Source organism: Aythya marila (assembly GCF_965140915.1).
Source record: "Aythya marila genome assembly, chromosome: 14".
NCBI lineage: Eukaryota > Metazoa > Chordata > Aves > Anseriformes > Anatidae > Aythya > Aythya marila.
Genome location: NC_139055.1, coordinates 1,061,523 through 1,080,976, shown reverse-complemented (window position 1 = coordinate 1,080,976; position 19,454 = coordinate 1,061,523). Strand labels below are relative to the sequence as shown.

The 19,454-nt window shown below is 39.7% G+C and overlaps 2 protein-coding genes across 3 annotated transcripts; one reads left to right on the top strand and one right to left on the bottom strand.

Moving 5' to 3' along the window:
* Positions 1–631: 631 nt before the first annotated feature.
* Positions 632–3,836, bottom strand: PTTG1 (PTTG1 regulator of sister chromatid separation, securin). Its single transcript, XM_082771572.1, has 6 exons — positions 3,778–3,836; positions 3,070–3,172; positions 2,612–2,790; positions 2,098–2,191; positions 1,139–1,288; positions 632–779 (listed from the first exon to the last, which is right to left on the bottom strand). The coding sequence occupies exons 2-6, from the start codon at positions 3,149–3,151 to the stop codon at positions 706–708; spliced, it is 579 nt and encodes a 192-aa protein (XP_082627698.1). The 5' UTR covers positions 3,152–3,172; positions 3,778–3,836; the 3' UTR covers positions 632–705.
* A 291-nt stretch (positions 3,837–4,127) lies between these two features.
* SLU7 (SLU7 homolog, splicing factor) lies at positions 4,128–18,970 on the top strand. 2 transcript variants are annotated; one of them, XM_082771400.1, is made up of 15 exons: positions 4,128–4,468; positions 6,966–7,119; positions 7,393–7,473; positions 8,055–8,219; positions 9,201–9,266; positions 10,745–10,792; positions 11,223–11,354; positions 11,645–11,742; positions 13,124–13,191; positions 13,408–13,547; positions 14,217–14,378; positions 14,823–14,927; positions 15,089–15,163; positions 15,436–15,540; positions 16,539–18,970. In XM_082771400.1, the coding sequence occupies exons 1-15, from the start codon at positions 4,305–4,307 to the stop codon at positions 16,716–16,718; spliced, it is 1,743 nt and encodes a 580-aa protein (XP_082627526.1). In that variant the 5' UTR covers positions 4,128–4,304; the 3' UTR covers positions 16,719–18,970. The 2 variants fall into 2 exon arrangements, with proteins under 2 accessions (XP_082627526.1, XP_082627527.1); XM_082771401.1 differs by lacking the exon at positions 10,745–10,792 and having other exon boundaries at positions 4,129–4,468.
* The last annotated feature ends 484 nt before the right edge of the window (positions 18,971–19,454 follow it).

Here is a 19,454-nt window from a genome sequence, read left to right as displayed (position 1 = left end):
AAGACTGGCTGAACTTCAAGCAGCTGTTTATAGAATATCAGGAATCACCTGTACAAGCTTCATAAACCTTGCACTAAGATGGAGTAGCCTGTTGCAACCTTAATGAAGTAAAGTCACCTCAAACCAAGTCTTATCCAGTGCTGGATAGCAGCCAACTATACATCATATCACCTCCATAGCTGACTTGTCTTGCACCATTATGAAAAGGAACTGAGACCATTACAAGTGTGAAAGAAGAAACTACTGAATTTGCACTTGTGACATGAAGGATGAGGGTTCTTCCGTCCTTGCCTCACAGAGCATAGACAATACCAACAGTGAAAGCCACATAACGTAGTGACAATTAGAAGACTAAGTGGAAGTCTAAGTACACATCTGCATAAGGATCTAAGATGCCAACCACTAATGTGTCTAAGACAACCACTGAGAAGAAGAGCAAACATGTTCAAGAAGTGAAGTGCCAGATCAGTACTAGCAATAGTAATTTGCATTATATCAAAAATGATTTGATGTGTGCAGCTTTAATAGCTTGTCAGATAGCCTTGTTTTCAAAGCAGTATTTTACTACTTGCATCTTATGCCCTTGGTATATTAGCTCTACTGGAAAGAGAGAAGTCCCGTATTACGCACATTAAACTAGCCTTTATTAAAAGTTTAATTAGGAGTATAGCACTCAACAGAAACTTCGGAATATGCTTTTGAAGCTCATAGTTTCATAGATAGCGTATCAATGATCTCATCCAGTGTAGAAATGAAGTCAGCAGTTGATTGTAGGAAGTCTGAAAGTTAGAAATAGAGCAAATCAGTTTCTCAAGAAGCCCAGAATTTTAGTCTCATATAAGCTAGCTCCTAGTGAGTTCGCATAAACCACTTGAATGACTATGGGAAATACTGTTGGACAATTCACCCTAACTAGTCATTTAGCAACACACTGCAGAAAGCTACACAGCAATATGGCTTTGAGACCAGTTAGTGGAGTTGACCAGTTACATTCAGCTTGGCTGTATACCAAGAGTTGCTTGATATAAGTGTCCTATTCTGGTGCTTATGACAGCAATGAGTTCACTCTTGCAGCCTTCCCTCCCAGACCACTAATGAGCACTGTATGCACTGAAACTCATACTAGTTTTCCACTTACTAGACTCCCATGACATCTCTTCAGTCTTCACAGGTGAAAGAAACATGTTCAGTGGTTTTTCAGCAGTGCTTGTAAATATCTCAAGAGGAACACCACACAGGTTGATATTGCTTATTCTGTCCTCTTCAGGAAGATCAAAATTCTCAAAGTCTATTTGGGAAAGACACAGTAGTATAGTAACAGTGTACAGTAGCATGGGAAGCTGCAGTCATTCTAGATTTAATGAAGTGAAAGTAGTTCCAAAACAACTCAGTCTGTTAGTTACATCTTACAGGGTGCTTATTTGCAGCCACCCCTTAGCTGCCCATAAAATCTTTTATGCTAACACTTAAAGTGTATGTAACTGCTAGTGTAAAGCAGGAGCTTTTAGGAATTTCTTTTCAATCACTACACTGTGAACTACATCAAACAGCACATGTTTAAACCAACACTAAAATTATAGTCTTCAGTACAATAGCTTTTGCACATTTACTTCAACATAACCTGGACTGTTTGAAGGCACATTGTGAAGAACTGAGACAACTCTCCTCATCACAGAGATGAAGAACGGTTTTAGAAGTTTCAACTATTTCATCCCACAGAGTAGGGATTTCTCTTCTGTTACAGAATACTGTCTTGGCACACTCTTAGGAGAAGTCCACATTCAAGTAGCCCTTTATTTATATGGTTGCCTGCTAGATGCCATTTAATGAATTAAGAACTATAACTTGGTTATTTGGAACTAGCTTCCTGCCACTATAACAGACATGGAGACTATATGTTTGGAGCACAAGTATTGCAGTTAAAACATTCAAACACAAATGAGGTGGTGCTTCAAAAAATCGTGAATGCCCTTATGCTTAAGAATGGACTCTGGAGAAGCACATCAGGTTGTTTACCACTGCAACTTGGTCAGTCTTACAACAGTGTCAACACTTAAAGCCTGATTCTTCGTTCTAATAATTACAAAGAACTCTTACCTCCAGGATCATAGAAAAACATGTTTTCTATTTCAGGGAAGAGTTCTTCAACTACCACATCCTGGCTCTCTAATCCAGCAGCCTTTTCAGCAACCTTAACAAGAGAAAGACATTACTTGAGCTAATCTGTTTTTTAAATGTAGTATCCTTTTTGTCCATAAAGCTGCCCAGCAGAGAAGACAAGAACACTGCCATACAGTCCTCAGTTACATCTAAATTTTAACACCTTCAATGCAAGGTAGCTGAAGCATTTGCCCTTATGCTGCTTAGCTTTTCTAACTGTACTTTATGCACTGGCAACAAATCCCTGCTGTACAACATTTATGCTCATTATATTAAAGCCCTGCTAACCAGAACATGAACAAGACAGTAACTCAACCAATATTTTCTCTAGAGCCACTTCTTTACCTTTATATATTCACAAAGCTGTTGCATGCCTTGTATCTATGTAGGTAAGCCTTACACCCTTTCCTTCCCTCCCATCCACCCTTGGTAGAAAGGCAGTTGTACTTACTTTCTTTGCAGTGCAAGGCTGATTTTCCTGTCTCATCTGCTCTTTCTTGTTTGTGACTCCTACAGTCCTATTCACATCTCCAAGAGCCTTTCTGACAGAGCGTGATGAGGCTGGAGATGCTTTAATTGCTTTTTTAGGAAGCGGTGTAGTGACTTGAGCTCTTTCAGAAAAGACTTTTGCTGGAGGGGAAGAAAAGAACAAGCTTTAGCACCATGTCAACCCTAAAGCCTGCCTCATTAGGTGCACATAAGAAAGCAAATTGTCATTCTCTACTTATAATTCAGAAGCATAAGCCCTCTCTGTGAAAGAAGTGATTTTCACTTTCATAACAATTGATAAGCTTAGTTTTATTTTTGTATCTAATTCAGCAATTTTGTTGTCTGTTCAAATTGGTGAATAATGAAACAATTCATGCACCTTACTCCGTTCCCCACTACCTTAGCAGGGCATATACGCACATGATCCTGAAGGGTGTCTTAATTGATTCTTAGCAGCACCAACTTCACCATTCTCCTTATCTAAGAAGATGAGAGTTGTCATCTTCAGGCTGGTGAGACCACTCTAGAAAGATATAGAGAAAAAGAAGAAGTCAGTTCTTATCATTTATTTCAGCACAGCACAGTTTTTAAACAGCACTACAGGCAGAGCTGGTTCAGAGAAGTGGAAGATGTGAAAGTCATCTGGCTTTTGTCATAGATAGTACTTAGGTTTCTGAGTGGAGAACATGCTTCAAGTCATAATAGCTTGACTACAGGCTTATATCTGAAGGTATCCACACACATGGCAAGCTCACAGCCCCCTAGGAGGGCACAGGGATTTGAGAAAGTTGCAAGGTTTCCCTAGCAATCTTACACAGCAAGGCCCAGTATCTTCGGGTCACTGCATCACTTTTCTATGGTGTTTATTGCTGCTTACTCCACAAAGGAAAGCAACACCATGAGGGCAGCGAGGCCCCGGCACGGGCTGCCCAGAGCAGCTGCTGGTGGCCCATCCCTGGAGGTGCTCAAAGCCAGGCTGGATGGGGCCCTGAGCAACCCGAGCTGGTAGAAGGTGACCCTGCCCGTGGGGGAGCGCCACGGCCCCGCCACGGCCCCGCCACGGCCCCGCCACGGCCCCGCCACGGCCCCGCCACGGCCCCGCCACGGCCCCGCCACGGCCCCGCCAACCTGGGGCGAACAGCAGCTCAACCGTCACCTCCAGCAGCGGCACGAGCCCTAAGGCACCGCCCTCCCGCTGCCAGCTCTTAAATCGCCCCCCCCCCTCCCATTGGCTGCTTTGACCAACGCTCAGGCACTCGATTGGCTCAGCAGCGCTAGTGGGCGGGGCAGAACCGGGCAGGAGCGGCCCCGCCCCCGACGCCGCGGCTTTGCTGCGGTACCGGCGTGAGGCCGCCGCGGGGGGCGGGGCCTTCAAGGGGCGGGGCTTGAGGAGGAGCCGCGGTGCATGGTGGGGTGGCGGCGCGGTGCCGCGGCCTAGCTGGGAGACGGGCGGCGGGGAGGGCCGGGGGAGCCGGGGGAGCCGGGGGTGCGGTGTGGCTGCGTCACCGCTCTGTCACCGCGGCCTTGTGGAGGGACCCGCGCCGCCGCTGAAGGAGGGGAAGGGTAGAAAAACAACAAAGTAAAGCTGCGCGAGGCGTGCTGCCCAGCAGCGTCGGGCCGGTTCCGTGCGGGGGTCTCGGTTGGAGGCAGACAAAATGGCGGCTGGGGTGGCCGCCGGCGGCGCTGCCGCGGGAGGCCCGGGCGAGGTGGGCCTGGAGGAGCCCAAGAAGATGACGAGGGAAGACTGGAGGAAGAAGAAGGAGCTGGAGGAACAGAGAAAGCTGGGAAACGCGCCTGCTGAAGTGGACGAAGAAGGGAAGTAAGTCTCGTTAGCGTGCTGGCTACAGGCACAGGTCAGCAGTCCTGCTGCCCGTGGGGTTGTGGGGTTCTGAGGGGTGCAGTACGTGCTGCGGAAGGAAACTGCGCAGTTTCATGAATTTGCTTTGAACGTTCCGATCTGTCTCAGAAAAGAGGTGTTTCTGCTTCCAGAACAAAGTGTTCAGCATTTATCTGAGCTGTTGGGGTGTTAGCCCAGTAAATCAATGTTTACCTGATTTGTTGGGGAGATGCGAATGCTGACAAGGAGTGTTTTACAAGGGGTGTACACAAAGTACTGGGGGATCACAGAATCACAGAATTTCTAGGTTGGAAGATCAACCTAGGACTCAGGATCATTGAGTCCAACCTCTGACCTAATGCTAACAGTCCCCACTAAACCATATCCCTAAGCTCTACATCTAAACGTCTTTTGAAGACTTCCAGGGATGGTGACTCCACCACTTCCCTGGGCAGCCTGTTCCGATGTCTAACAACCCTTTCGGTAAAGAAGTTCTTCCTAACATCCAACCTAAAACTCCCCTGGCTCAACTTAAGCCCATTCCCCCTCGTCCTGTCACCAGGCACGTGGGAGAATAGACCAACCCCCACCTCGCTACAGCCTCCTTTAAGGTATCTGTAAAGAGCAATAAGGTCACCCCTGAGCCTCCTTTTCTCCAGGCTGAACAAGCCCAGCTCCCTCAGCCGCTCCTCTTAGACTTGTTCTGCAGACCCCTCACCAGCTTCGTCGCCCTTCTCTGGACCCGCTCCAGCACCTCGATGTCCTTCTTGTAGCGAGGGGCCCAAAACTGAACACAGTACTCGAGGTGCGGCCTCACCAGAGCTGAGTACAGGGGGACGATCACCTCCCTAGCCCTGCTGGTCACACTGTTCCTGATACAAGCCAGGATGCCATTGGCCTTCTTGGCCACCTGAGCACACTGCTGGCTCATATTCAGCTGACTATCCACCAATACTCCCAGGTCCTTCTCTGCCTGGCAGCTCTCCAACCACTCATCTCCCAGCCTGTAGCTCTGCTTGGGGTTGTTGCGCCCCAGGTGCAGGACCCGGCACTTGGCCTTGTTGAACTTCATGCAGTTGACCTCAGCCCATCAGTGCAGCCTATCCAGATCCTCCTGCAGAGCCTTCCTGCCCTCGAGCAGATCGACACACGCACCTAACTTGGTGTCATCTGCAAACTTACTGAGAGTGCACTCGATCCCCTCGTCCAGATCATCGATGAAGATATTAAAGAGGACTGGCCCCAGTACCGAGCCCTGGGGAACGCCACTAGTAACTGGCCTCCAACTGGATTTGACTCCTTTTACCACAACTCTTTGGGCCCGGCTATCCAGCTAGTTTCTAACCCAATGAAGCGTGCGCCAGTCCAAGCCAAGAGCAGCCAGTTTCTTGAGGAGAATGCTGTGGGAGACGGTGTCAAAAGCCTTGCTGAAGTCAAGGTAGACCACATCCACAGCCTTTCCCTCGTCCACCCAGCGCGTCACTTTGTCATAGAAGGAGATCAGGTTCGTCAAGCAGGACCTGCCTTTCATAAACCCATGCTGACTGGGCCTGATCGCCTGCTTGCCCTGCAAGTGCTGCATGATGACTCTCAGGAGGATCTGCTCCATGAGCTTCCCTGTCACTGAGGTCAAACTGACAGGCCTGTAGTTTCCCGGGTCTGCCCTCCAGCCCTTCTTGTAGATGGGCGTCATGTTTGCTAGCTGCCAGTCAACTGGGACCTCCCCTGATAGCCATGAGTGCTGATAAATGATGGACAGTGGCTTGGCCAGCTCCTCTGCCAGTTCTCTTAGTACCCTTGGGTGGATCCCATCCGGCCCCATCGACTTGTGCACATCCAAGTGCCGTAGCAGGTCACCAACCATTTCTTCGTGGATAGTGAGCGCCACATCCTGCTCCCCATCCCCTTCCACCAGCTCAGGGTACTGAGTATCCAGAGAACAACCGGTATTGCCGCTAAAGACTGAGGCGAAGAAGGCATTAAGCACCTCCACCTTTTCCTCATCTCTTGTAACTAAGTTTCCCCCCGCATCCAGTAAAGGATGGAGATTCTCCTTAGTCCTCCTTTTTGTGTTGATGTATTTATAAAAACATTTTTTGTTATCTTTAACGGCAGTAGCCAGATTGAGCTCCAGGGACTTTACAGTTTGTTTATTGCTTTTCTCTGTTGCATCTACAAGGCTCCTGCTCACCATCCTATGGCCTCTGGAAAGAGAAGCATTAATATTCTTGTGCTCAGTAACTGTAGAAGGAAGTATGTAGTTTGGAGTCAGGAGTTTAGGTGAATTAATGGTAACAAAATCTCAAAAAAGTCTGTTTACTTAAGATGACCTTACTTCTTTGGAATGCATTATAGCTTCAGTGATTATTATCGCTTTTGAAGCATTGAACTTAATGTAAAAGTTATTTGTTAAGCTAAATCGCGAGTTTGTTTTTTTCTTTTCCTGTGCCACGTATTTATTTCGTGATATCTTTTACAGAGATATCAATCCTCATATTCCTCAGTACATTTCCTCAGTGCCATGGTACATAGATCCTTCTAAAAGGCCTACACTAAAGCACCAGAGACCCCAGCCAGAGAAGCAGAAACAGTACAGCTCTTCTGGAGATTGGTACAAACGAGGAGTTCAAGAGGTGTGCAAGATGTTTTTGTCCTAAAATAAAGGTTTTGTTTGAGGAAATAAGAGTTATTAACATCCTGCAATTTCTGGCTGTGTTTTTGAGGGGGGCAAGAGCTGGGAATTTGTATTCAGCAGGCATGTGTTTGGTGATAACCAAAATAGGCATTTGGGGTTTGGCTAGAGCATATGTGCTTTAGTGGTATTGAAAAAGATGAATTAGTTGATGGAAACACATACACGAATGTTGCCACAATTTTGTACAATGCTTGTCTTTTCTGTTGTTTAGCATGCAGTAGCTACCCGATATCGTAAAGGAGCTTGTGAGAACTGTGGTGCATTGACACACAAAAAGAAAGACTGCATGGAGGTAAACTTGACCATTGTTGATGTTCTAATGGCTTTGAAAACAACACGAGTTCTAATCTTAAATTTAGCTAGCTATTTTTCATTAAAAACTACTATTTTGAAAAAGTTACTTTGAAAAAGGTTACAAGTATCAAAATTCTGTTTGAAAGATTCTGAAACAATAGTTATGTAGGAGACACAAGAGAAAAGTGAAGAAAAAAAGCTACTGTTCAGAGTGGTGTTTATCAATTCTGTTTGTGACAAGCAATAAAGTAAAAGGTTGTCGTTTAGTTCTTCATGTTAATTTAACTCAGATGCTGCTGTGGCTGTCTGTTTCATGTCAGCTAGAAGCAGTCCCCAGAAGCTATTTTAATCGCTTCTTTAACTGTTGAAAATTGAGTCAGTAATTGGTACTTTTGAGTCAGTTGTATTACTTTAAAATACAGAATTGAACTTCTCATGTTTACTTAGAATTTGGAAGCTTATTGTGTTGAATTTAACTGGCTTTAGAAGAGCTCCATTGATACTGTTTTTAAAGCTGTGTGTCTTAGCAAGTAGCATATTCCAATCTAAATGACCAATGCATTTATTTATTTTTTTCAGAGACCCAGGAAAGTTGGAGCAAAATACACAGGAATGAATATTGCACCAGATGAACATGTGCAGCCTGAACTGATGTTTGATTACGATGGAAAGCGAGATCGTTGGAATGGATATAACCCAGAAGAGCACATGAAGATTGTAGAGGAATATGCCAAGGTTGATCTGGTGCGTAGGCATTATAGTTTACTGGGAAAAGTTCAGTGTTTGGCTTCACTAGGTGGAGGAGTGTTTGCTACTTGCACTGTTAATGTTGGACCTTGTGCGGTATTCATAATGGAAGGCGGGGTGGATTCTGTGTTTGATAGCAAACTTCACTTGAACTGAAAGTTGAAACCAGAACAGACAACTGAGTATGGGTCTGCAATAAATGAAGTGTCTCTCCAGATTGCTTACTTTTTACTAGACAAGCTCTAGAGTTTATTAACCAAGATGCACGTTAAATTGCAGGCAAGGAAGGAATTTCTAAGGTGTCTTTACTACCTAGAGTCAATAACGCTGTATTTGTAAGCTCATTCATATTTTTGTTACTTAGGAATCCTTTATCTTCCCATTGCGGAGCAGGGAACTAGTTGTACATGTCTCTGTGGTTCAGTGATGTCAAATACATGTAAAAAAATCATTTCATTCTGCTTTAAAATGTCATGTTAGATGATAAAATTTGATGGTTCCTGTGTGAAACATAAATGCTTGCAGCATCTGTCATGAACTACCTTAAACACTGATGTTCCTAACTAGATTATGAGGACACAATAATAAAGCATATTTGTTTTTTAAAAACTACTGAACTAAAATAAGCTGTGTTTTCTTTAATTACGATAAACGTAGTAATGGTATAGCTGCATAAGCTCTGGTGAATCAGTTTATTTACCCATGTAATATAACAGTAAAATGGTTAGTATATATAGTTTCCTTGAGGCTCTAAAAGCACTGTGGTTAAGCATAGGTGTAGAGGAGACTATCTCTAGGCTGTGGTTTTTTTTTTTTTTTTTTTTTTTTTTTTACGAGCACCCAAAGAATTAAATGTCCGTTTTCTTATAATAGTGAATAGATTTTAAATGGCAGCAATCACAAGAAATACTTATGATGTTACTGTATACTTGCTATTAAAAGGCAATATTAAAATAAATGCATTTGTGTGATATGCAGGCCAAACGTACACTGAAAGCGCAGAAGCTTCAGGAGGAGTTAGCATCAGGAAAGCTGGAGCAAGTGGTAAGTAAATCAAACTCCTAATTTATTTTTGTTTAGGCTGAGTGAAAATAGAACAGGTTACTTCTCTGATGCTTTTATTCTCTGTACTTGTTTTTCTACTGCTTTTTATACTCTTTAGTAATTGAAAGCTCTTCCTAGCACCAGCTTATTTTGTGACACATACAAGAATTCAGAATACTTTCTTCTAAATGACAGTACTTTCCTTTTGGGCAAAAAACGTTTGATTATTAATCTTCTAAAATTAATTATGTGGAATTTTGGATTAGAAAGCTTGTTTTCCATGGAATTCAGTTCACACAGAGACATGTTTTAAGTATTTAAGGACTGTTTTGTCTGACTGATGTTGGAGCACTGATTATATGTAATGCTTAGTATAAATAGGAATGCAAAGGTATTTTCTTTATCTTAAACCCCAAACTTTTTCTTCTTCAGTCATTGCTTTGACTACTTGTAGTGTGTCTGATTATTTGAAGGCTGAATATATGTATCTACTTCCCTCTGGCATGTAACTGAAGAGTATGCATCTTCTGTTAACTTCTACAAGCTCCCCTTAGATTAAAAGGCACCACTTTTGATGATTATTGATACAAAATTCAGATTTTTAAAGTAATTTATGATATTTTAAGTTTATAAAATGGTGAAAAAGCATAGATCGTTACTGGACAAAAGTATTTTTTTTAAGTGGTATTCTTAAAAATAGATATATTTAAAACCACCATCAACCAATAGACTGCATATGATTGGGTCTCCATTTTCCATGATTATCACCTTTCATTTAGTCACTAGATGGCAGGATGACCTAAATTTCTGACCCAACACAAAATAGGGACTACTGATCTTATGGGTATAAAAGTGTTTTTTGTTTGTTTTTCATGCCTGTATTCACCACAAACATTTTTAGCTTCCATATACTTTTTTTTTTTTTTTTTTTGGACAGTTCTGCCATGTCAATTACTCTCAGGTTAAGGGCTAAACTGGTTAATGAAAAATCTGGCTGTGTTTCGCTAGATTACCAAGCATGAATCAGAAGCCATAATTTATTCCTTTCAGTCCTAACAAAATAGTTGCATACGTATCTCTTTAATACAGATTTTTTTAAGGTTTTAGAGGTGGATCTTAGTTACATTTACATGATAAGAAATATCTTAGTCTAAATCATTAGTGTTCAGAGATGTAACAAGCTTTAGATCACAGTGACAGTTCAAAGCCTTTACAAGAAAAGTAAATTCTAGAAATTTGGTTTGTAATCCAGTGAAAAGGTCTCCAGCTTGTGTCTGTAACAGTGATACTTACCAACTCTATTTTAGAACATCCAAAATGTAGTGATCTTTGTGCATTGTGTGCATTGTATTTTCGCAACCAGTTTTTTAACTTCGCAAAGCTCTGCTTTGATTGGTCTTTATCTCCCTGCCGTTTTTCTTCTCTGCACTATCTTGTCTTCTCTTCTTCTCTGCTGATGTGCTCTTTGTTTGCTGCAGAACTCCCCAAGACACCAGTGGGGAGAAGAGGAACCAAATTCCCAGACAGTAAGATGATTACCCACTGCATCACACCATGGGCAGGAAAAAAAAGACCCATAGTTAGTGGAATAGCAAAACAAGGGTGGCATAAGGGTTTCAATGTTGGCTTCATGCCACTGGTTGCCTGTTCCCTTTTGGAAGAGGTTGTTGGATTTCATTGAGGGTTTTTTAAGTCACAGGTGTTGTCAAACCTTAGAGGTGCAAGCAAGTAACATTGTTATTTGCATGGTATATTTTGCCCAAGATAACTATTGTTTTAATATTGTCACAGTGACATTTTTGTAACTGGAGGAAATGGAAGTCCCTTAATCAGTATTTCTGAAATGCTGAGTGTATCTACATGATAGATTTGCATGTTTAGGCCCATTTTTTAATGAAACCACTATAATCAGATTATTGTACTTGTCTCTGAGAAGTTTTCTGTTTCTCTCCTCAGGAAAGAGATCGTAACAGTGAAGATGAAGATGAAGATAAATATGCAGATGACATTGATATGCCTGGGCAGAACTTTGACTCTAAAAGACGCATCACAGTCCGAAATTTACGTATTCGGGAAGATATTGCAAAAGTGAGTAAAGAACTTCATTTTTTCCTTTTATATTTATATTAATTAATTTTAAAATTCATACCCTCAATTATTAGTGTGTTTGAGTATGGGTCTCAGGGTTTAGAGGTTAAAGTCTGTCCACAGTTCTCTTCCTGCTCCTGTTATAACTTCTTCAAGGTCTATCTCTTGCACAGATATTCCCTTATTTTAAAATGGCTAAGTTGGGGGATACAGCAGTAATTTCAATTTTTTAAAAATTCTAAGTTTTAATCAAATATCTTTTATGTTGTATGTGCTTTTTTTCCTCCTAGTACCTAAGGAATCTAGATCCAAACTCTGCTTATTATGATCCCAAAACAAGAGCGATGAGAGAGAACCCATATGCCAATACAGGCAAGAATCCAGATGAGTAAGTTAAAACAGGGTCATGCTTGTGTACCAAACAAAACTCTTAAAAATGAGACTGCTGTAAAAGTTTTGTATTTTATTTCATATCTGTGTGTCTTTTTATTAATGAATCCCTAGTCAGTTATGGATAGAAGTAATGCTTTATAGTAAACATGGAAAAAATGTTTTATTTATTAACACATTTTTGTTTTTAATATATAAAAGTAGTGTGTTAGTGATAGTGGACTTTAATCCTCAGGGATGCAGGAACTACCATTCTGTGTACTAATCTGACGTAGATCAAGGATTAGAACACTGTTGTATGTAGAAGAGATATCGGTGAACAGTAACGTTATACACATAAAGTATTTTCAGTAATGGATCTAAAATTTCAACCCTTTTTTTGTTGGGAGGCATCCAGCCCTGGAGACTATCCTGGAGTGTCTATGGTATCTGACTAAATGCCTGAACTAGGATCAAAAGCTCCCTGTGTATTAACGGAGCCTGCACAGAAAAAGTCTGAAAACTTTGGCATTGTCTAGATAGACAATTACAGAATGCCACAGGTAGGCTTTGGGTTGCACATAAGGCTGTCTTACTTAAAACCCAAGTCAAGCACTTGAGCTGTGACCCTTCCTTGACCCATGTTGCTCTGTGGACATACAGAGTAGACAGGCTGTGAGTAGAAATGTTATTCAGGGTACTGTAATTGGATTAGCTTGCTGCCTGAAATAGAATGGCAGTGGCTAACTGCTAGCAAATAATGCTCTTTCCACCTCTCCCTGTCTCCAGCAAGAATAATGACAGTCAATTGTATTTTCAGATGAAGATGCATTCATTTCTCTCTGGAGTTGTAATTTGACCTTTGTTCAGTCTGTGTTTCTGCAACAGCATTGCAGACGAAGCTTTTCAGAGGGGCTTTGGGAGATGAAAACAGTAGGAAACTGAATTGTCAACATTATTTCATTTTCAGCCTGTGTTCCATCTGCTCTTTTTCAGCTTCTACAAGGGGTGTGCAAAAGGTATCAGGGCAGTACAATTATTTCCTAGCTTGAAATTGGCTGAGCAGAAGGGTAGATTCACAAATCCAAAAGCAGAGGTCAGTGGTACAGTATCACGTACTGCTTGTGCAATTACTGTGCAATTAGGCCCAGGCCTGACTCACGGTATCTCAGACAGCTCCAAGACTCTGTAGCATGAGTACTCTAAAGTGCTGTCTAATACTGTCATGACTCTATTGTGAGTCTAGACTTTAATTTCATATATTGAATGAATGCTTCTCTCCCTCCGTTTGTAACTCAGGACATAAAGGAAAATTTTTACTTCCTGTTGGTGTTATGTGATTTGATTAAAAGAAAATCACGTTATCCGCATGCTAAAAATAATATCATTCTTTCCTGCAGAGTTGGTTATGCAGGTGACAACTTTGTTCGTTACACTGGAGATACCATTTCAATGGCACAGACTCAGTGTAAGTGTTTATTTTTCTGTGGTTTCATGGGGTTGTTCTTTTTTTCTTCTGTTTTCAAAAAATGGATTTTAAAGACTTAAGTTAGCAACACTTTTTTTTGCAAAAGAGAAATCTTTCTAGATTTAAATTGAGTCTTTCTTTCAAACTATTAGAAAATTAAAGATAATAATGTGAATGTATTTTGAGAATAAACATTGATGCTTCCTGTTAATACAGTGTTTGCTTGGGAGGCTTATGACAAAGGCTCAGAAGTGCATCTTCAGGCGGACCCTACAAAATTAGAGCTACTCTATAAATCCTTCAAAGTGAAAAAAGAAGATTTCAAGGCACAACAGAAAGAAAGCATCTTAGAGAAGGTAATAGATGTTGGGTTTTATTTAATAAGAATTCTGTCAAGTTTGAATTCTGGTTCTTAGGGAACAAATACTACTACTACAATGTGAAAATGCATCAGCTGTTCTATATATATACAATATTATATACAATATATATACAATACCATAAAGCATGTATAATCTCATCTATTAGATTCATTATATTATTTAATGTAGGAACCTTTGAAGATCTGCTAGTATTTCTTTGGATGACTGGGAGCTCTTCCTTTAACTGTCAGAATATCTCTAGTGAAAAATCTGACACTAGTAGGAATCCAAACCTTAGATGCAAGTTTGACAGGGGGAGGAACGTACTGCACTGGTTATACCAAGGTTGTATTTTTCCACGTTTTGGCTTGGTCTGAAAAGATTTCCTGCTTAGAAATAATCTCTAAAGTAAGAATTATTACTGGTGTAATTTTCCAGGAATAGAAGAAAACATCAGTGGCCGTGGGAGGATACATAGTTCTCACTAAATAGTTATTCACTAAAGATTTAATTGTCTCTACCCACTTTTGTGTTGCATTTTGTTCTAGAGGTGTGGACAGAGAAGGCACCAAAGATGAAATTTTTTAAATGTGTGCTTAACTACATAGACTTTTTTTTTTTTTTTTTGCTAAACTATCATATGTCATTTCTTTTGCATTATAGTATGGAGGACAAGAACATCTAGATACCCCACCAGCTGAGTTGCTGTTAGCTCAAACAGAAGATTATGTGGAGTATTCTAGACATGGGACAGTTATCAAAGGACAAGAGAAAGCTATTGCATGCTCTAAATATGAAGAAGATGTGAAGATCAACAACCATACAGTAAGTACTTACTTGAAGTAAATACACACACACACACACACACACACACACACATATATAAAAAAAATATCTTCCTTTGGAAGGGAACAAGGTGTAGTAGATGCAGTGCAATATAGCTAAAACACCAAGTAAATAAATTTCTCCTTCCCTAAATGTGACACACTCTTCTACTGAGGAGGAATTTTAATTTCTCACGATTGCAGTGTGAATGAGGAGTTGTGATGGCCATCTTAAATTGAAGGGGAAGTTGCTGTTGGTTTTTTTTTTTTTTTGGAACCATACCTGTAAGACTAATGTAAAATTGCAAAAGTATTTCTCATAACTTCCCCTTACGGACTGTTTGAATAGGTTGCTCATCAGGAAATGATGTCAGGAATAATTTGCAGCCTGCTCCTTATGGGAGTATTATTATAGATGCAACTGCTGTGGTGTCTTTTCTTGCAGTGCATTTGGGGTTCATACTGGAAAGACGGCAAGTGGGGTTACAAATGCTGCCACTCGTTTGTCAAGTACTCATACTGTACAGGAGAAGCTGGGAAAGAAATTGCAGTAAGTATTGTCTTTTTTAATTACTTGAGTAGAGCTAGAAGGCATTCATCTGCATAAGCTTTAGGTGGTTTTGCTTTTTTTTTTTTTTTTTTTTTTAACTTGGCCTTCCCATTTCAAATATGCTTTGTAAATGGATATCCTCTCCCTTTTCTGTTGCATAGAATACTGAAGCAAGCTTACTAGAAGAGCAACCTAGAGAGGAAGAACACGTGACAAAACCCAAAACATTGATGGAGGTCAGTTGTTTCCCTTTTTAAGGGAGCTATTTTTCCTCAGCATTTTATGTGACCCAAACATATGTATAACTACAAGATTATGCAAGTCATTCTAAGGAGTCTGAAAATCATCAAACTGAATTACTGTGTCACATCTTTGTTCGAAACTGACCTCTCAAAAATCCCTACTGTTTACTAATGTTATGATGGCTTGAAATTAGTTCATAGAATGGTAGAATATTGCTACTGCTTACTAGCTGAATCTTAACTGCTGCTTTTTTTCGGCCTTAAAGATCCACCAAGAGAAACAGAAAGAGAAGAAAAAGAAGAAACATAAGAAGAGTTCTAATTCAGACAGCGAGGGTGAAGAGAAAAAGAAGCAAGAAAAACTTAAAAAGGTGCGCTATACTCTTGAGTGTTTCTGTTGCAAAAAGAACTTCAGATATGTTTTACAACATTAGTGTTATGAAACCTGTAACAGTTCTTGTGGAATTCTGTGGACTGTTCTTTGATGCTAATTTTGAGATGAAACAAATTTAAAGTGCTGTTAGATGTTCTAAAGTACATAGCTTTTACTCCCTATTTGTCAGGCAAACACGCAGTAAATAGTCTAGTTTTGGAAGACTTAGTTTGGAAGATACAGAAGACTTCTTTTCTAGTCGCCTATTACAGCAATAGGTATAAAACACTGCTGAACACAGTAACTTGAGATCAAAGAACAAAGGCATTGTCAAAGCTTGACTTAGAACTTTTTATCCCATACTTGAGCCCAGTCTCATAGCTGATGCAATAAGTCTGTCAACAGTCTATCTATTGACTGTTGCTGGATGGACCCTGTGCAAGCACAACATCCTGCCTTGGGTATGCAGGGGAAATTAATGTTAGACTGTGATTAATCAAAACATTGTAGAAGAATAATTTCTTTTCAATAGCAAGAAGGAGCAACAGTAGTAGTTTGAAAAATGGGATAATTTGTATTTCAAAAAAGCACATTTTCATTTTAAAATCACTCTGAAACAGGAACAAAACACAAAGATGACATGCTTTCTTATCTGCTTTTGTACTTTATGGATCATGATTAAAACCCATGAGTTTCTTACTCGATTTTGGCAATTGGAAGGGCATTAAAGTATCTTGTTTGCAAAATGCTAATTTACTATCATATTATGCTAAATGCTCAAAAATAAGCATTAAATAGCACATGTGAAGTGTGCTGTAGGTGGGCATGATGTGCATTGTTTATCCCACTGTTCTGCCTGCTAATTGTTTGTTATACTAGAATATAATGTAAGCTTTTTGTAAGCTTTTGTTGTTGGTTTTGGGTTTGTTTACTTTTTTTTTTTTTTTTTTTTGCTTAACTTTCTTTGCATCTCCCCCTTTCCCTCTTCCATTTCAGGCATTAAATGCAGAAGAGGCTCGTCTCCTCCAGGTTAAAGAAATTATGCAGTTAGATGAGAGAAAGAGACCATACAACAGTGTATATGAAACCAGAGAGCCAACAGAAGAGGAAATGGAAGCTTATAGAATGAAACGTCAGAGACCTGATGATCCCATGGCCTCTTTTCTTGGACAGTAGCCTTAATGAAAATCATTCCAGTACACAGGATTTTTTTTCCATACTTGTAAACAAGTCTATAGACACTTACCTTCCATGTGGCTAATAAATGCCAGAGATTTTCTTTGCAACACAGATATTGGTAAAAACTTCTTTCAGTAGATGTAAGCAGTCCAGTACTTGGAGCAATTTTGTATGTGTGTGTGTGTACGCACATAATTTATGACTGTGTATGTATAGATATATATACGTGTGTGTGTACACATAGATGATAAAGAAAAAGAATACATCCACTGTAAACTCTCGATTGGAAGAGAAATGATCTGATACTGGCTGTAATTCCAGAGATTCTGGATTCATTTGGCAATGCATGAAGACTTAATAAATTCAGTAAAACTGAGTACCCAAAAGAAGTGATCGGCAGGTGTTGCTGTTAATATAAAGCAAAAATTGTTGAAGATAAATTAGTACACCTGAAGTCTAACTTTTATTTGTAAATAGACTTGCCTGTCACATGGCTTTAAAAGGAGAAATAGTTAATTTGATCGCTTTATAGTAAGAATTTTGGAAATGTAAAATTGATTGTACAGTTTTGGTTAAATTAATATAAAGGTCTTAAATGCTATGTATCTGTTGTAACCAAAAGACTAGAAGAAACTGTATAGAGCTTTTAAATTCTGATTGTTTCTGCAGATGTTAACATATATATCAGGTGTGAAGATCTAAGTTTTTGGTTTTCTGTTTTAAAACAATATACATCTTACTTCTACAACTTCCAGAATCCTGTTACATGGTGGAATGCTAAATGTTAGACTAATACCTTGTGATGTCATGCAGCATTTGCTATCTGTTTAGCAGTATTGCTCCTTAAACTGGGAATTCTCCACTGTAGATATTATAAGATGAAAAAATGGGAGAAAAACTTGATGCCTTAGCTTTAGAGGCAGAAGGATTGGCAATTTGTTCTACTGAAGCATAAACAGTCTCATTAAATGTGGCTTACATATAACCAAATTAAATATGGTTATATTAATGGTAGGACAGGGAAAACTTTTCAATTCTAGCTCTTCTAATGAAGAACCTGATTATAATTTCAACTTTGTAAATAATGAATCATATTCTACAGTTAGTAGAAGCAAATTTAAAAAAAAAAAAAAAAAAAAAGGTGTAGTATGTTTCAGCTATTGTCACCTGTAAGGCTGGTTTCTTTTTCTGAGCCATTTTTTTTCTCAAAATCTGCTTCTCCTTTATTTTTGTTACAGAAATACTAATTCTGAATGCAGACTTAAAATAAAGATTAATTAACATAAAAATCCACAGTCAGATTAATAAATCTTATAAAACAAAGTACTTCTAGCACTTACTGAAGAAATATACCAAACTAGAGACACTGAGGATCTTCATTCAAGGTGGAATTGTTAATAAAGCCAAGTACTAGAAAGGAAAAACTTCAGAGTGGAAATTAGTTTTTCCAGGGGTTGCTTTTATATTTTCATAAAAAACATGGACTTAGAAAGTCACAGGGAAAACTATCAGGGACATTATTTCCCTTCTGCTATGCTAGTGACTCACTTTCTGAGTTTCCATGTTGGCTCATGTCTTGACCTTTCTACCTTATGGATGATTTCAAAGCGCATATTACTCCTTTTTTTCCCACAGGGAATTATGTACAGTAAGTGCAAATTTAAATGTCTTGCCATGTTTTTGATTTCACAGCCACCTTTAGAGCATTGAGTATTTTAATTTAGTATACAGAAATGCTAAAATGCTAGTGGAAATTTTGTGTTAGTCTGCAATGCAGCTCTATATTAAAAGTTCTCTGATATTGTCGCTGATGATAAAAACTTTATTTTACTGTGTTCCAGAGATCTTCTGCTATGATCTGAATGCAAATTGACCTTGAATGATTTTTCTGAATTAGTTGAACTGTAAACTCTTCTGAGGCCTGTAATGTTTGAAGTACTGGACAGCAATACCTCTAGGTGCCCAGATACCTATGTCTGTTTCAGAATCATGTTCAATTTGGGGGACAAAGACGTGTCAAAAGGGTCCATGTCACCAGTTACTTCAGCCATTTGGATACCTCTCTAAAAGTAGCTAGAGGTTTGATCCTTTATAATGGAGGTAATTCAGAATGAAGAAAACATAAGTCACTGGTCTAGGCAGCCTTTAAACTTGTGGTTAATGCGTATATATTTTATGGACGTGGGGAAAAAGAGGAGAGTTAAAGGCACGTGTATTTTAGAGGCTGATGTAACATGCTAGATGCTCTGGGACCATGCATTTATCAGAAAAATTAACCAAATCCTAACCACTTGTGTGTTTGGTTTATCTTTTCAGTACTTGAAGACATGACAGTAACTTACTTTTCAGCATGCCTTGTCTTGCTCTGCCAAGAGAGAAGCTGCAGGGAAGAGGGACCAGTAGCCTCTATTTTACAGCAGTTCCAGGGAAAAAAGCAGTAGCATCTTACTCAAAATACGTGAATGATACAAAGTAGATCTCTTCTGGATCAGTCTGCACAGTTAAAGGACAAAAAGATTAAACTGTGTTATTCTATTTATATGATAGAGGTTAAATGTTAAAGAACATTGTGGATCTAATCATGAGGATTAATTTTTCCTCCATCTGCTTTCCCTTGGATTTGGCATGCAATATGACTGCATATTCAATGATTGCTTCCTATTGCACAAGCTGATTTTTTTTTTCTTTCTAAAATGAGTTTGAAACAAGTTTTTCGATGAGCTTAGCCTGAAC

Excerpts from the sequence above, each read along its gene's own strand:
- PTTG1 (XM_082771572.1), bottom strand. The coding sequence starts at position 3,151 with ATGACAACTCTCATCTTCTTAGATAAGGAGAATGGTGAAGTTGGTGCT. Across the intron at positions 2,791-3,069 it reads AAGACACCCTTCAGGATCAT|CAAAAGTCTTTTCTGAAAGA; the intron begins GTGCGTATATGC and ends CTTCCCCTCCAG. Across the intron at positions 780-1,138 it reads AGAGATGTCATGGGAGTCTA|ACTTCCTACAATCAACTGCT; the intron begins GTAAGTGGAAAA and ends TCTAACTTTCAG.
- SLU7 (XM_082771400.1), top strand. The coding sequence starts at position 4,305 with ATGGCGGCTGGGGTGGCCGCCGGCGGCGCTGCCGCGGGAGGCCCGGGC. Across the intron at positions 13,548-14,216 it reads AAGAAAGCATCTTAGAGAAG|TATGGAGGACAAGAACATCT; the intron begins GTAATAGATGTT and ends TTTGCATTATAG. Across the intron at positions 15,164-15,435 it reads AACCCAAAACATTGATGGAG|ATCCACCAAGAGAAACAGAA; the intron begins GTCAGTTGTTTC and ends TCGGCCTTAAAG.